This window comes from Salminus brasiliensis, chromosome 15 (assembly GCF_030463535.1).
Source record: "Salminus brasiliensis chromosome 15, fSalBra1.hap2, whole genome shotgun sequence".
In the NCBI taxonomy this organism is placed as follows: Eukaryota; Metazoa; Chordata; class Actinopteri; order Characiformes; family Bryconidae; genus Salminus; species Salminus brasiliensis.
This window is the reverse complement of record NC_132892.1, coordinates 7,211,092-7,228,462: the sequence shown is the minus strand read 5'-3', so window position 1 is coordinate 7,228,462 and position 17,371 is coordinate 7,211,092. Positions and strand designations below refer to the sequence as shown.

At 36.5% G+C, this 17,371-nt stretch overlaps 1 protein-coding gene across 1 annotated transcript; it reads right to left on the bottom strand.

Moving 5' to 3' along the window:
• Positions 1–1,135: 1,135 nt before the first annotated feature.
• Positions 1,136–7,473, bottom strand: atp1b1b (ATPase Na+/K+ transporting subunit beta 1b). Its single transcript, XM_072657523.1, has 6 exons — positions 7,221–7,473; positions 5,045–5,173; positions 4,489–4,644; positions 3,784–3,968; positions 3,224–3,307; positions 1,136–2,708 (listed from the first exon to the last, which is right to left on the bottom strand). Exons 1-6 carry the CDS (start codon positions 7,312–7,314, stop codon positions 2,448–2,450), a joined length of 909 nt encoding a protein of 302 aa, XP_072513624.1. The 5' UTR covers positions 7,315–7,473; the 3' UTR covers positions 1,136–2,447.
• Between the last annotated feature and the right edge of the window lie 9,898 nt (positions 7,474–17,371).

Below are 17,371 nucleotides of genomic sequence, written 5' to 3'. Positions count from 1 at the left end.
ACTTTCTATTGTAACTAAGACTCAGTAGAGGCTAATGCATAATGGAGTCAAGACACATGTTAAAATCCAAGACCTGTACTGAGATTTACATTCAATAAATACTGAAATATAAAACAGTAAAGCTACATGATATCATGATCATATGTAAACTAATCCTTAGATATGGACAGACATTTGGCCTTGCCTTTTTCCTGGACCCCTTGTTTAATAATCAAAATAATATGATTGTTAAAACATACATAACTTTGTGTGAAAGAAATTGTTTAGTATCGCCCAGGTGAAAAATATATTCAATGTAGTTGTATTTAGAACGTCTGACAAATGTTTAAATTATCAGTTAAATGAGCTCTTGTGCAGCTTTAGTTCAAACACGACACTGCAGGGTTATCTTTGCATGCATAATCCCTATCGCCACAAAATGAAAGTAGGCATTCTGTTAAACATAGTTGGGCAAATATTGTTAAACTTAATTTATGTTAATTTGAGTCTTGCAGCATTAAAAATACTATGTTTTTTGTTTTAATTTATGTAAAAAAGTGAGATCATGAGATTTAATTCTTGTTTTCATTTGGTTAAAAACTAAAATGTTTTTTATAGCATTTATCTTAAAGTATATGTCACACGGTCATAATGACCTTATTTTGTTTGACAGCCCAATGTGGAATTGTGGAATTTGGGCAATATTGGCTATGCATTACCACTTTCAGTTTGGTTAATTTTCTGTGATATATACAAACCTTGATTTTTACATTGATGCATCTTAGCCCAAAAATCGTTTTAATGGGGAGTTCTTTTACATGTTCTGTCTAATTTAATTGCTGAGATGTAATAAAGTAGTTTCATTTAATTTAATATCAAGTTAACCTACACCTTCTTTTTAGTTTTATACTGTATGTAATGTTGATAATGGTACAAAAAAGATAAACCATTCTATTTGTCTTATAACACCCTGCATGTGCATCTCTGTCATGAAGAATATCTCATCTCAAACCCATCATAACATTTTCTGGAATTGACTGGATGTAGCTTCTGAAACAGCATTAAACTCTTGTAAGTATAATGTAATGTTCTCATATAACCACTAAAACAGCAACAACAACAAGACATGTTAACACACAGAAACTCAACATGTTACTTCTTATTTATTCTTATTTTTATTTTGGTTACTTCTGTTGAAGGCCATGTTTCCCAAAAGCAGTATTCAGATCATTATATATCATCTTTTGTAGAGAATGTTAATGTTATGCTCACTCTATCATCTAAAGATGATCTTTAGGCTGCACTTTTGAGAAACCAAGCACAGATTTTTTTCAGCATTGGAGTTAAAGGGACTCATGTGATATGACAGATGTTTGATGGTAGACACCGACTACACACATCTACAAAACATTCTACAGAATGGGGCGCCACAATGCTTCTGATAATAATGCTTCTAATATCACCAGTATAATGATTTTGGTATTATTACACAGAACATTTTCCTGCAGAAAAAAAAACATGTGCAATTACATGAATGGATCTCCTTACATAGAGATACAGAATAAAGAAACATTGTTGTGACTGATACACCACACTGTGTGATGTAAGACCAAAGGCAGGCAGAGAAAAAGAATAATCACTAACATAAATGTAAGACACGTAGCATCAGTTCTTACAATACAGTATTTTGTTTAAAGGCAATACTGACATACATTCAGAGATCAAATCAAAAAGAAACACTATTCCTCCCCATTGCGACGATTTTTAAGAACAAACTATTTTTTAAGAACATAAAGGTCTACATGTTACTATTGAAGCAGAGAAAGGAAGCAAACACCTTTAAAATACCTCCAAATGCAAATGGTACAGTGTTTTGTGCATTTGGTGATTAGGATTACATACAGATATGCACAGTTGAATAAAGCTGGATCACACATGGCTTGGCTTGAAACGACCTACATATGCGACTACCGTGCACTTTTTAAGTGGAGCAAAACCACACATGGTGGCAGATACAGTAATAGAGGGACAAAACAGTACTGACTACATTCTTAGTGGACTCATAATTTACAATAAAAGAATATGTCCCTTAGCTGAAGAACTGTTATCAATTATTAGTATAATAATATATGCTATGGCTAGTCCTCCAGGCATTTACATTCTAACCCTATACAGAAGCAGAAAAGCTTGCATTAAAGCAGACAGATAACATTAGGTCCCAAATGTGATGAATTTGTATGGACTGGTTTTTGAAACTTTTTTTAAACCTCTGCTAAACTATCCAGAAAGACCACTTTCTGATGTGAGACACTTGTACACTTGTACAAACGAGGTTTTTTTTGCACCCCCTGTGGAAGAGAGACTGTGGAAGACCAGCAGGGAAGATTGGTCTAATGCCTGTGTATCTCAAGTCAGAAGATGGTCCTTAAAACTGGGAGAGAGTAAAGCTGCTGAACTCATGACGGAGGTCAAAAGTTGTTGACTGTAATTTTAATGTCAAAGCGTCCCTGGTAGCGATCCTTGTCGCTGTAGTGAATGTTCTCGCCGAACACTTTGCACTCAATACGGAGCTCATAGTTCATGGTAATGTTAACAAACTGGATTGCCACCAGAGGCTGCAGGTACTGTGGATGCAGGAGCTTGCCGTAGTAAGGGTAATACTGGAGAGGGAAGCCTCCTCCAATGCCATAGTATCTCACCTCCCCAAGCTTACCTTCATCTTCTTCTCTCTATAAACATTTTAGAAATGACAACACACAATAAAATAACTTAAATTACTTTAAAAACAGTACAAAAGTAAGGTAAGAATATGTCATTCTTTTCATGAAGGTTCAGCGCTTGTGCATCTCAGAATCTATAACATTCAACCCAATTCTAGAAACAAGCCTTTCTGCTGTTTACATGTTTTTACATGACTTTTACAATACATGATCATTTTAAAAGCACTGTTCCTCTGCACTGTTCCCATACCAGTCATATTGAAGTTCTTAGGAGCATATGTTTTTTAACGAGGCACAATACAGGGCAGCCAATCAGTACAGAGATCATTTGTCATTAATTTGTTTTAAAGGCACAATAACAAAAGCAGCCTGTTTAATTATAGGGAATAAAAAGAAGTTGGAAATGTGTGAGTATAAATAAATTCTGAATGTTTAAAAAAAATAATGCAGCACAAACACTGTAAGTTGACATGGGCCCTATAATATAAATAAAGTGGTGGGATGTATGGTGTGATTTAGTTTACCTTATTATGGCAGTAAATAGGGATCACATTGGGCTGGACTTTGTGCTGAGCCTCTTCTGGGATAGATTCGTTGGACTGTGGAGGCTAGTTAAATAAAACAGAATAGTATTTTAGCAGCATAAATACATGCTGCTCTTACAGAGGTTATCTGTATTATCTACAGACATCGGCACTATGCATATGGTCTAGAACCCCTGGTCAAATTACCTGTTTGTATTCTCTATAGAGAATACACATTTTAATGCACATTTACTGTTTATTTGCATAATGCACTATTGAAAGGAAAAGAAAAATCCTCCGAAATTGTCATATTAAAGTTTGTTTCATTTTATACAGTAGAATAATGCAGCAAAGGTCACAGCTTCAAAAGAAATTAATTAGATGCTGCTTCTCCATAGACATTTTAAATCACATCATGTGTAAAGAACTACTGTCTGCATCTCAGGCAAACCAAATTATAATGCTATAATTTATTTCACTGAATAACTGATACAGCAGTTGTCTTCTGTGCAGTACTTTATCAAAAGAAATCTGTATGACATTATATTATGTGAACCTACCTTTGGTCTGAAATTCACAATCCTATTAAGCTTGACAATCAAGCAGGGTTTTCCCTCTCTGAAGCCAAAATCCCTGTCCTCAATGCCTGAGCAAGGCCCAAGAAACGTCCTCAGGAATCTGCAAGCCTTTCTAGCACCTACTTCACTCTCCAGATCTCCCCTGTTCTTGTATTCATCTGGTTGTTCTAAGGAAATGGGGACACAATGTGGCATTATTAGTTAGCTATACAATATCAAACAAACAAATAAAACTTCTAGCCATGCATGCATTCTAGCACCACATGCTGTGTCTAATGCCACGGTTTTGAAAGCTGTGAACCAATTTTTATAATCAATGTAGTGGTCAGGAGAAAAGGGTATAGATGTAAACTGCAGTTAGCTCCGTTCATGATCTCAAGCTATGTTCTAAAGTGGTTACTGCATATGAAACTGAAAATGTGTTGTTTATGGTGACAGTCCTGCTGTCTCCCATTTTTTCACTTGAACTATAAAAGTGTGACACCATTTAACATACACAATAACAACAATACAAAAATATAAAAAAAACAGTTCTCCTTTCAGTCTACCACTGATGACTGCCTAAACTGTGTCTAAAAATGTTCAGGTTGTTAAAGTGCAGAGATTTCGGTATCAACCAACATATGTATTTAACATGCTCTTCATGGGAAATATTTATGTTGATTGGGATTTTCTAAGGCAAGTTACCTCCACAGTCTTCAAACTTCATTTGGTCTTTTTGGGTTTCTTCATTATACGCCTCAAGGAATTCTCTCATGGACTTTGTGTATTTCAAATATGTTTCCACCTCATTTAAGTTGAAGGCCATCTCTGCTTTGTCTGAGCGAGGGGAGTGGGTGAGACCTGGATTTTAAAAAGTAAATAAATATTAAAATATTATAGATATACTGTAGGGTCACTTCAAGGTAAGTTTCAGGGTAAATTCTAGATGCAAAGTAATTCCAGCACATTAAACAGAATAGCTTTCTTAGTAACTAAATGTATTCTTTGGTCATGCAAAAGAAAGAACATTCTACATTTTGCACTTTATTTCTAATGCAATAGAGCTGTTTGCACAGCGGGTTATTGTTTTGACTTAGTAGATAGTAAAACTTCATTAAATCAGTAGGCATATGACTGTAAAAAGATGAAAAGATCATAATGCCAAGAACATAATGCTTATAAAAGCACATGTTCTAAAAATGCATAAGAACGGACCACTATGTGTCATTAATGATGAATTGCAACAGGAGGAACAATTTACCTGGAGGAGCAATTCTGTCTTGCCATGTGGGTTTGTAGCTGCTTAAGGTGAGGAGGAGTGCCTGGATGGTGCCAATAAAGATTCCAGCTAAGAAGCCATAAAAGATGACATAGAACAGTAGGATCTTTGCTGTAGAGAGACAGACACACAGTAACAGCCTGTGAGAATGCTGAGAATAGTAGCACTGCTGTTACAACAGCCACTGATAGGTTTTTCATTTCCCTTAGCAACACTTTTCATGTCCTTTTGGACATCTTTGGTTGGCTACCTTAGCACAAAGCGCTCCACGTTTATTTTCATTTCCACTGAAAAGTAAGAAGTTTATTTCCTTCTTCTAACAATGTCATTTAGGAGACATAAAAAAAAAAAACTTAAAATTTCCCTCACAAAATGCATTTTTATAGAGAATACATATACATACATACATACATATTTATTCAATTCACCAGCCCTTTTTGGTGTAATACATAGAAGTTCAACACAGTTATAAACCTAGCACCACTTTTGGATATAAAAATAATTTTTCAGATGTAAAATATTAATTAAATATTAAAGTCACCAAAAAATGGAAAACACAAAGCAGTTTTACAGAATTCCAGAAATACGACAAAAGAGATCTTCTACACAAAACTGTTTTTAATCACAAGAAAAAAAATGAAACAGTTTGAGATCGACTCAAGTTTATTAAAATATGCATCCGTGACATAATACACAATTGCATTCCTATGGACAAAACTTGTCAGCCGAGACAATTTGTTATCCTCTACAGAGGTGACACCTATAAGCAGTAATCTTCAACTTTCAGTGTCCTAAATGAAACCTACATACACCTTTTTGTGCTTTTTCCAAGCCAACTACATTCTCTTTGCAGTTCATTTTCAATAACTATTTATCAGCAATTCAGCACAAACCTGCAGCTCCAGAGACAAACAGATGTAGCAATCTAATCCAAATACATACAATCCAATTATTTTATCTTACTTTATTAACAAACTGTCTTGAGCAGCACCAGGGTTACACATGCTGTCACAAGCTCAAAATGGAATAATATTAACACAAATACATCATCCTAATAACGCACGACTTCATTATAATTGCAAATAGATACACATTTATGTACACATACAAGCACATTAGCATGTGTGTGTGTATGTGACAAAATGATGCTTAATATATACTACTAAGACTAAAACTGCCATTAAAAAAGTATTATTAAACATGGGGGAGGGGGGGGGGCATAGAAGGCGGGAGAGTGGTCACGTTTGTGAAGGCAGCCTACCACAGACAAACGCAACATAATCAATGAGCTGCTATTGTTGGCTCTCAGGGATGTCGGATCAACGGACGGTGTGAAACGTTAGATGAGCAGTGTCATTCCCAAGACCCAAAAGAGCAGGCCTATCACCTTGAGTCACCTTGGACAATGATGCATTTTTAACCCTTTCAGAGTGGAGCCCATTATTAACAAACATCATGCAAATTTAACGGCAGATTCATGAAATTGTTTTAGTGTTGAGAGACATACGTTTCCTTTCCCGAAGGCCAACGCTATTCTCCTTTAGCCGACCGTTCAACGAGGTCACTGGGTTTTTTTTATATTCGTGCAATAATACAGGAAACCTGTCATACAAGCACCCTGACCACTTTTATAACCGAGAGGGGTGTTCTCCATCAGCGTGACCGGTCATCTCTTTCAAGCCCTCTGCTGTCTCTTTGATGACCTTGTTGCCCTCGGCGTGCATTACAAAGGGAATAACCACATTATCAAATAATTTCATAATTTGTTTTAAAACAAACTGATTGGATCCTCTGGCTCTACAGTATGGGACAGGTGAGATTCTCATTAATTGTAACGGACAAGTTATACAGACTAAAACCGGCAATTAAGCCTTTTAAAAGGTGCTGCGTGATATTCACTATTCAGTCACTTGGCTTTTCATTTAGCCGGCACGTCCTGTCCGTTAGCCGCTTTGTCATTGGTCGCCTAAGTCCGTGAATGGTTTGCTGCAAAGTCAAATCTAACAGGTTGCATCGTGACGAGACAGGAGGCAGACGGTGGAAGCTGGACTGACGGTGTTTAGAGCGCTCGGATAGACGGCGTTAGACAACCCAGTCACTTCCCACAGCGTTTTAAAGCTAAGCCAATGGAAATCGATGCTGGCGAAATCATACTTACCCCAACTGCCCCCGGTGCGCCCGAGCAGCTCCCTCGTCTCTGAATTCCATAGAAACTTCTTCCATCCTCCGTCATCTTTATTTTGAGCAGGCATTTTTTTCCCCGAAGGGCGTTTTATTCAGTCTCCGTGTGAAAGAGAAATGTCCCTGCCTCCTTCTTTTACCTCGCCGGATTCACTACAGTCACTTCGCCCTTCTGCGGAGCACTGTTCACCCCAAGACATGGAGCAGCACCCGGCTCTCCACAAGGTGCCCGCGCCATATATCCACCCAAGCACTTGGGCACGCCCCCAGACCCCCATCCCCTCGGACCTGCCGCAAATCACAAAGCAACCTGCCAACCACGTGACACAAGCCGGGCGCGAGGAGTGTTGTACTATGGCGATGCGTCGATGAAACGCAAATGCCTTTTTTATTGTCAGTAGTGCGGCGCAAGGGGAGGCCTTTCATACCTCATGACGTAAATGCAATAAAGAACGCAAAAGAAACGTGACATATGCCGCTGACAAAAAAAGGTGAAAAAACCCAATCCATGTGGTACAAACGAATGGGATCAGGATTGAGTACCCCTTGACACGGTTATAAGAAACTTAATATCGTGTTTACAAAAACAAAAACTTATTTTTTTCTCCCGATAACGGACATAAGCTGACTTTGAGGAACATATTGTAATAATTCATTTTGCTTGTATGTATTTGTAGGGATTTTGTATTCATTCATACATTAAAAAAATTAAACCTATTGGCCAGTAATTACTACTGATAATCATAGTTTTTGTTGACATTTAAAATACTAAGCTTAAAAATAAACTTCCATTATCTTTTTTTGTTTGTTTGTGGTAGTTAACCCACCCGTTTATAGCTCTCTCCAGCACTAGGAATACTCTCGACACATGTAGGGTAAAGGCCTTAACACATGTCTCCTCCGATAAATGGAAAGCCAGCCACCGACACTTGTCCAACTGCCACCGATGCAGCATTGCCAGACAGCCAACGTGCTCAGAGGAAAGCGCCAGATTCCCAGCTTTGCCGCACCAGCTAACACATGCCTGTGCCGGCCAACATTGAAGAGTAAGCAGGGGAGAGAGTGCCATCTACCCACCTGGAGAGAGCACAATTGTGCTCTCTTAGACTCTCTTAGTCCACTAAGTGCAAAACTCGTGACCCCTCTGGGCCATAGTGGCAGCGCGTTAGACCGCTGAGCCACCATTCTCTTTCTCTCTACATAACCAATTGCTTATTTAGTAATGGCGTATGCTCCTCCTAGATAAATGACATCACAAACATTGAATCCCACCAGTTTACTAATTTACATTCAAATCAGGAACTTGCCAATGACTTTTGATCAGAAGTCATTGCTGAGTCCATTTGATACTACACCATTATGTTTTACATTACTATTATTCTCCCTATCCTTTCTCTATCCTCTGGCCAACCAACTTTTCAACTTTTCATTAAAAGGCCACTCGTTTTCTTTTTGCACTGGTATCATGTGAGAAAATCAAAGCAGTCAACTCAAGAAACTACTAGTGCCACTCATTCATGCTGAAGTTATACACAGTATTTCAGGCTGAATTGCTCTTTTCAGGCCAGTCAATCAGGATACAGTTAATTTAGAAATATCAAGTACAGCAACTAATGCAATGGTATATATATGGTAAAAATAAATGGGAAATGGTCTTATAAAAATGTATTATGATTAATATTGGTATATAACACCACACATATACAACACTAATACAAAAATGAAACCTGATGTATTCTTAGAACTGTTGATGTGCATCAAGGCCACCAGGCATTGTGTTTTTGTCAGGGTGCTGTATAAGATGAAAGATAAGATGATTCTAATAGCCTTTGACTGACAGGGGCCCTAAAACTGTAAAAGATTTCCTGATTTTTAAAATTTCAATATTAAACTTTCATCATTCATAGAATATGTTTTACTGTAGCATAAAATATCATGTTACCAGACATGCAAAAAGTAACATGAAGACAGAGAGAAATAAAATGATTACAGAATGGCACTTAATTTTAACAGGCAGAAGCAGCTTCAAACTCGTGCAGCCCTACCTCCCATTCCCCATGTCACAGCCCTACTTCCAAGTGCAGGTGAGCAATACTGTGTTTAACAACCTGACAGATATAATTGCAGGGGCTCAGTGGAAATTCCTTTCAGTTGTTTTATTAAAAAAACTTGAATACAGTGAATTTATTATTATTTTTTTTTTTACAGTAAAGTGATTTGGTACACTGCAATTACATTTTTTTCAAACCCTGCAAAACAAAAGCACAGATGTGTGTTGGTTTTTGCCAGTCTAGTGTTTTGACTGGTGCTGGGTTAGCTGGGCTAGCTTGGTTAGCTAGGATAACAGTATGCAGCACATAACTTTCACAGCTTCCGTGTCTTTACATCAGAAGATTAGCATGCTAATGTTACATTTTCTTGGGGCGGCAGAGCTGAGTGTAATATCTTTTCATAGGGCCCAAAATCCCTATGGCAAATAATGCTTCCTCTACATTTAACTGTTCTTTTTACCTTTTTGAAACTTCCCAGAGCTGGTACATGGACTGGACTAGAGAGGTCTGCAAAGGCATGTGGTGACTTGGGTTGCTTTCTCGAATTGGTCAGAAGGTCATACAAACAGTTTTAAAGAATTTTGGCAATTATTTGATGATTCCCTTTTTAGGGTTAAGATCTAAAAATGACCTAAAGAATGGCTACAGGTTGAGTGGTAAAGGTGAACTGACTGACAAGGGTGCTGCAAAGTACAGTTTGAGTCACATCATCAAGTTTTCTGATGACACGACTGTGGTGGATCTCATCAGCACTTTTGTTCTCACAACAAAACATTCAGTACTGAGTGCTGTGTTGGTGCTAGACTGTGCTGTGTGTTTATTGTGCTTATCATTCTTATTATTTATCATACAGTGCCTATAAAAAGTATTCACCCCCTGGATGTTTTCCCCTTTTTTTGCTTTGTAAATGAAACCATGGTCAAAATTCAGTCCCTGGTAATTTAATATTCCTGACTACAAATATATAGCCATATATTATATAACCATAAAGACAAAAGAACGCCCCACACAACAAAAAGTTTATTGAACTGTTAAGGATGGGGGATGTAAAAAACAAAAAACAAAAAAATATCCCTTGGAGTTAAATCAAAAATGAAGAAATGGAAGCAACGTAGCACATGGGTAAAGCTACCTAGATCAGGCCAGAGATGAAAATCAGAGGCCTGTTTTTTTAGAAACGGAATCAAAAAAATGACTGAGATTAAAAATTCTTAATATTGCTTTTAACTAAGAAATGTTGTAGGCATATATGAGTGCACTAATCAGACAAAAAGCTGTTAATGCTAATTTTTAAAAATTAAAAGCTTCTGCACATTAATGTATGTTGTTGCAGCTGAAAAATGTATGTATGTAACTAATTCATTCAGAGATGTATAAACATATTTACAACATTTAAAATGAGACAGGCAACTTGTGTAATAAAAACTAAACTAAGTGTTATATCTATCTATATGTTTTGTATGTGCAAGTGCTCTGTCGGCACTGGCCGTTAGTTTCCATGAAAATATAGTCTGTCACTTGTGGTTTAAGGAAATACAGTAAATAATGTGTTCCAGTAGTCTAATTGTGAAAAAAACACAAACACACAAAGCACACAGCAAATTTGCCAGTGTTAAATCAACACTGTTAGTGTTAAACTAACACTGTTACTTTTACAAATTGTCTTTAGAAATGCTGTTTTAGTACTGTAATCAGATCTTAAACCTGATTTTCTAGGAACTTATGTATCTGTGTTTGGACTGGTATTTATAGTATTTTACTTAAGAATAAAGTAAGTCATTAAGATGAATCTAGACATGTTTCTTTAGTAGAGCCCTGACAACACCAACCTTGAGGGCATCTAGAAATATAACTGTTTCTAAGAAACAGCTGTACCCAATAAATTGGTAACACCACATTTAAGAGTCATATGGATTTTTGTACCTTGCAAAATCAGTCTGGTATCCAAGTTTTCCAACAATACCCTCACTGCATTGTGAAGTTAATGTTTGCACTGTTTAAAATTGCCTTACTCATCTTATCAGATTCTTTATGAATACAGACAAATGTGATACAGCAGGTAAATAAACAGTGCAGAATGGGAATGGAAGAGAATAATTTTTGAACTAGGTACATTTAAGAGAATAGGAATCAAATATTCCTGAGCATATATTATATATAATATATATGATCTATTCAACTGCTGATGTTTGGTTCGGTAGATCCTTCTGTAGATCTGCATGCATTCCTGATGTCTTCTACAAATTTTACTGAATACCCACATGGAAAAAAAAATTCTAGACTGAAAAGTTGGAAGACAGAAAGAGAGTAGGAAAATTCTCCCCATGTTGTTTTCACAATAAAGAGTTGTAGATCATAAGATTAGTGTACAGACTGATTACTCAGATGATGTTCCTGCTGATAACTTTCTCAGATTACTCAACAAACAAGACTAATACTGCAGCAGCGTTCAGCATGAATACCATGAAAAAAGGAAAGTGACAAAGAACTCTAAGAAACCAGGACTATATAATGATGAAGGCCTGTTTGTAGCTGATTTAATCTTCATTTGTGGCAGCAGAGTACTCAAATTAAATATACAGAGTGAATATAAATGTTTAATTTAATCTGAGCACACCTTCTCTATTCATCTATTATGCTTTCAAAAATGACCTTGAAACACTCGATGATACATTCCAGAACTGGGCTGTCTTTAGCTTTGAAGGTATCACATATAGCATCGTTGTATTTTTCTGTGCCTCACTCTGTTAAAAGGTAAGTCACCACAGTCTACATTCGCTGAGTCACTGCCTCTATTGCCACGGCAACCAGAGCAGGATTTCTATCTGAGATGGATATGGAAATCTCAGGAGCTTCTACAACAGCTAAGACCCAGCTGTGATATTTCTGGCAGCAGCTTTGCATCATTCTCTGTGTTAGATACAGGCTAAATTTAGCAGTCATCCCCATCATGACCTGTTTTATGTCTTTTCTGAATATACTGCAAATATGATTTGCTTTTAATAAAGTGGGCGGTTTCTTTTTTAAGCTTGCACTTGCAAGCAGTAAAAACAGCATGTGTTATGTTTTGGATGCTTTTTTTTGGGACAACCACTGCACTGCCATCCTGGGGGTGACTAGCTAAACAAGCACCAGACCAACACTATACCAGAAAAAATAACATAGACCAGCATAAAGCAGAGCTGAGAGAGGTACAACTGATTTAGTATGAATAGCTGCTCGAAAATGTGCCTACATTGATTAAATGTCGGCTACACTTTACATTTTGTGAAGAAATTAAAAAACTAATGTTATCCTATTTCACTATGGACAAAGCTACCAGGTTTACACTCACAGACTACACCCATCTTTCTTATGAAAATTTAGTGACAAACTGTCACCTTTGTTTACTTTCTTTGCATTTATGACCAGATTTTTCTTTTACATTAAACATAATGCTTCACTTCCAACTTGCAGTGCACTCCTTGCAATTACAACACACAACTGTCTTGAGGGCAGACCATTTATAATGTAAATAGCAGGGGTGGCAAATCAGGCAATGCACTGGATAATTTTTGCTAAACAAGAAAACTCTGTCTGGTTATGCAACTTTCTGACAGTAGGTGGTGCAAATGAATAAATGCAGATTCACTGAGGAAGAATATTGGAGGAAATTGTTGCACTACACTGATGTTTCCCAGCTGTAGTTTATATGCACTGCTTTTACACCAATTTTAAAAGAATGCATACATTATTAAGAAGGTACAGCATTGGGTCAGGTTTGTTTTCATGTTGTATATGGTTTAAATTGGCTAAAAAGTATTATTATTTCAAACAAGAAACATTTGCAGTAGGTCAAATGGGCATGCAAAGCCACAGTCTGTTGATTTGGTAATGGCTTCTGGTGATTATGTTTGCAAGGTTAACATTTGCAATTAACCAAGGCCAGTGTACAGGTTTAAAGAGTAAGAGTAGTGTAACTGAGGAAGTATTTTGTACTTTTTGAGCACTTTTTATTTTCTTACATAAAACTAAGCAAAACAAACAAAGCAATAAAAACAAAACAAGAACTAAAACTCTGCAAACTGCAGTCTTCAACACAACAGTAAGCATGTTCTCAAATAATAATTATATTTTTCCATTGCACACCACAAAACATTCACATTGGATTATATTGCCCACTCTGCATTTGAAATAATATAAACCTGTAAAGTGATGTTAAAAGAAATTTAATGAGAGTAAATGAACTTTGTACATAGTCCTTCTTGAAGAACTGTTTGCGTGTTAAGAGACAAAGGCTCTTAGCTGGTTTGCGGTGAGGTGTGTATTTACAGTAAACTGCATTCCAGCAGTATTAGTAGATGTTTAAGCAACACTTTCTTGTGATCCTAGAGATTGGGAGAATCCATTATCATCAATGGCACCAGCAGGGTATTATATAAAAATGTCTAGCATCATGATATTCACATTGATTGTTACACACATATCACTGTATGTCTGTTCTACCCAGGGTCAATATTTATTTTTTGCATTGTATTAGGAATGCAAATGTGTCACAAAGTAGTAAATGAGATTGTATTAAATATATTATTGTAAATATGGAGATCTGAATGGTTTGGACAATGTCTTTAACTGTTCCTTTACTGTTGTTCATTATCTTTGAGAAGTGTGGAGCCAACTTCTGTAGGCTGAATAGGCATACATACAGTATGTAAAGGAATTTTTCTTGCTCCTGGGTCTGGCCCTACAGGAAGCGTAAGTCATGCTTTTAGCCACTCCTAAAGGATATACTTTACATATGCATTTGTACAAATGCACAAGCTAGAAAAGCTGAGACACTTGGCTCTGAAAGTGGAAGAAGCATTTGGACTGATGCAGTAAAGTAATATTACTTTAACAAGTTGTTTTATGTACCAAGCAACTTGGACTCAGGTTGTTTAGAAGGCAGGGACAAAACAAAATGGTCAAATAACATTCAGTTTTAAAGAATTAAACTTTTCTGGCAATGATTTAATTGTACAAGCTTTAAATGATTAAGCCCCTCTGGCATCTTGCACATTATAAAAGGGATGTGGCTTAAACTGAAAACTTATATTAATAATGATAATTGTTAAAACATTAAGTATTTGAAAATACAATTCGTGTAAAATACAGGTAATCTAATGTAATCTAATCTAACCTACAGGGTACCTTGAAAAAAACAATGTTTTGAAACAGTGCTAATCAAAATGTAAGTTAGATATCAGTCTAACTTATTGGCCCATTGAAAAAACCCAGAAACAATTTGTTAGCAGTTGTACAATGTGTTTTGGAACCTAGACTGTCGTCACAGCACTCTTTAGTAAAGCCTGTTGTAGTGGGCACATTGTAGGGAACACTGTAGCACTGCATCAGATTTTTTAATTCTCTCCCTGGAAAAGCAATCCAATATGTCTTTATTCACTCGGAAGAGCAACTAAATGATTTTAGGGAGTTTTTTCATCAGAAAAGCACCTGTAGGATACATCAGGTTTATCCTATTGTACCGATGCCTATCCTAGGGCATCTGTACAGCACTACTGCATGATAGGAACACAACAGCTAAACACTAAACAGCATTGCATCCCACTTTCTATACTGGAACACTGTCAAGTAGGGGGCAGCACAGAGGGCACTTCAGAATGACCCATAGAAGGGCACCATGCTAGATACATTATAAAATTTTGGTGCACATCATCAAAATTCATTGCAAGAAGCAAGATTTTAAGCAGCCGACAGATTTATTAAACCTTAGCAGACACATGATCATCAGGGCAATTAATATGTCATGTTTGTCTTGTTTTTGCCACTCTAAAGGCAATTGCAATACTTTTAACCCCTTGTCACTGAAAGGAATATTCATTCCATGTGGTTAAATAAATACTGTAGCGGTAAATGAGTGTTAAAGGGCGGCCATGGTTAGACAAGCTGCCTTATGACCAGAAGGTTGCTGGTGCCCCTAACTGACAAGACATGACTGAAGTGCCTTGAGCAAGGCATCTAACCCCCAACTAGTCCTTGGGTGCTGTAGCTAGAGCTGCCCATCACTCCTGGCATGTGTGTGTGTGCTTGTGCTCACTAGTGTGTGTGTATGTGGGTGCTCACGGATAAGTTAACACACAACTATACAGCCATTACACAGCCACAATCTTTATTCTTAAAAATTAAGCTGCCTGTTTTTGATACTGTGTCCTTAAGACCTGATTATTTATTTCTTAAATTATATCTATTCTGACAGGCAATGTTGTTTTGTTTTGGACTAAAATACTCATTATAACATGAATTAGAGAGGCTAATCTACTAAAACAGCTTTAGGCTAAATATACAGTATATATTTTTTATTTATTTATGATTTATTATTATTTATTTATTTGAAATAATTTATATATGTTATTTAAGTTTCTTGTTTCTTATTAGTTTTTATCTTGTTTTATTTCATGACTCCTGACCGCCAGAGGGTAGCAAAGACCGCGACACACACAATCTTTTGGAGCTTGTGCATTTCCTCCAACCCCGCTATTCTCATTTTCTGTGTTCTTCAAAGCAGATACAGACTCCTCTGGACATGCCTTGCTGGCCGGCCAAGCTATGGCTTTGCGTTTCTTCTGTGAGGAGCCTCCTTGCCCTCATCCCACAGGGCAGATCTGCTCCCCCAGCTTTTGCTCGTAGCAGTGTTGTGTTTAGTGTTAAATTTAGCTAATTTTGCTATAAATTATAGTGTAAAAAAACTACATGGGTTTGGACATTGCCCTCTTTTACACCTCTGTTTTACTTGTGTACTTGTATAGGGGACAACAGTGTGTAAAGTTTACAATTTTGCTTACAAATACCAAACTCTCATTACTTAACTATGCTAAGGTAAATCGTTTTTATAACTACCAACTCAATAAATGTTTTCTTTGGCACTTTTTCCACAGTGCTCTGCATTTGAAATGTGGGCTTCACTTACATGTATTTCTGAGTGAAAATAAATGTTCGATTAATACGATTTCTCTAAAGTGTAGACAATCCTTTAGCCTGGAACCAAGAGTAAGACACTCTTCCCAACTTCCAGAAGCCTTCCACACATGGACAGCGAGAATATATGAAAACTGTCACATTTTATACAGTTGTGAATCTCTTAACCATTCTTCCTGAAAGAATAACAGATCAGACCATTGTCTTCAAAATAATGATTTAATGGATAGTTCCTTAAAGAAATGCTTTTGTTATTAACATGTAAGCATAAAGAACCATACACGAGTAGTATAAATGATCTTTACATAATGTAGATAATTACATGACCAGTGCCAATTAAAGATTTTTCCTGGAACTGTACATTCAAGCCAAATACTATTTCAGACCCTTTAATTTACTATGTAGTCTGGCAACATAGGCAGACTACAAGGCATAGACATTTAACAAGTACTTTCCCTAAATCATGTATTCAACACATAGAGTTGATGGAATTGGCCCACTGTTATTATCACTGCAAGCTATACTTGCTTACAATATAACCCATTACTGTGCTGCTTGTGACGTATGCCAGGCAGTCAAGAGTTGCTTCATAACATTTTCATTTTTTTATCAATAATTTCCTTTTAAAAAGAAATGAAGTGAAATCGGACACCAGTTTAAAAAAAAATAAAAAAAAGTATATATATATATATGTGTGTGTGTGTGGTTTAGCACAGTCCAGTAAAACATTAACCATTTATCAAGTAATCACAAACTGAAGTTTCTCTGTTATTAGCCACTGTTGTGTGTAAGTACACACATTTCATATTTATTTGTAAGAGAAGAGTTGGTAGTATAATTGATACATCAACTGATTGGAAAAATGAAAAAAGTAGTGAGAGTTCCAAAACAAAAAAAGTGTAATAATGTGTTGTAATGTAAATAATTCCCATTGTTCAAGGGAGTGGCCAAAATCAACAATTTGCTCATTTTTAAAAATAATGCAACATCATGTCAAGTCATGGAGAGTCTAATGAACGTATGTGTATAACTGTCATGATTTTAAACAGAGGATTTATTTGAATATGCAAACCACAATAACACTCTGACATAGAGGGGTCACATTCATGTTCACCAAAAAAAT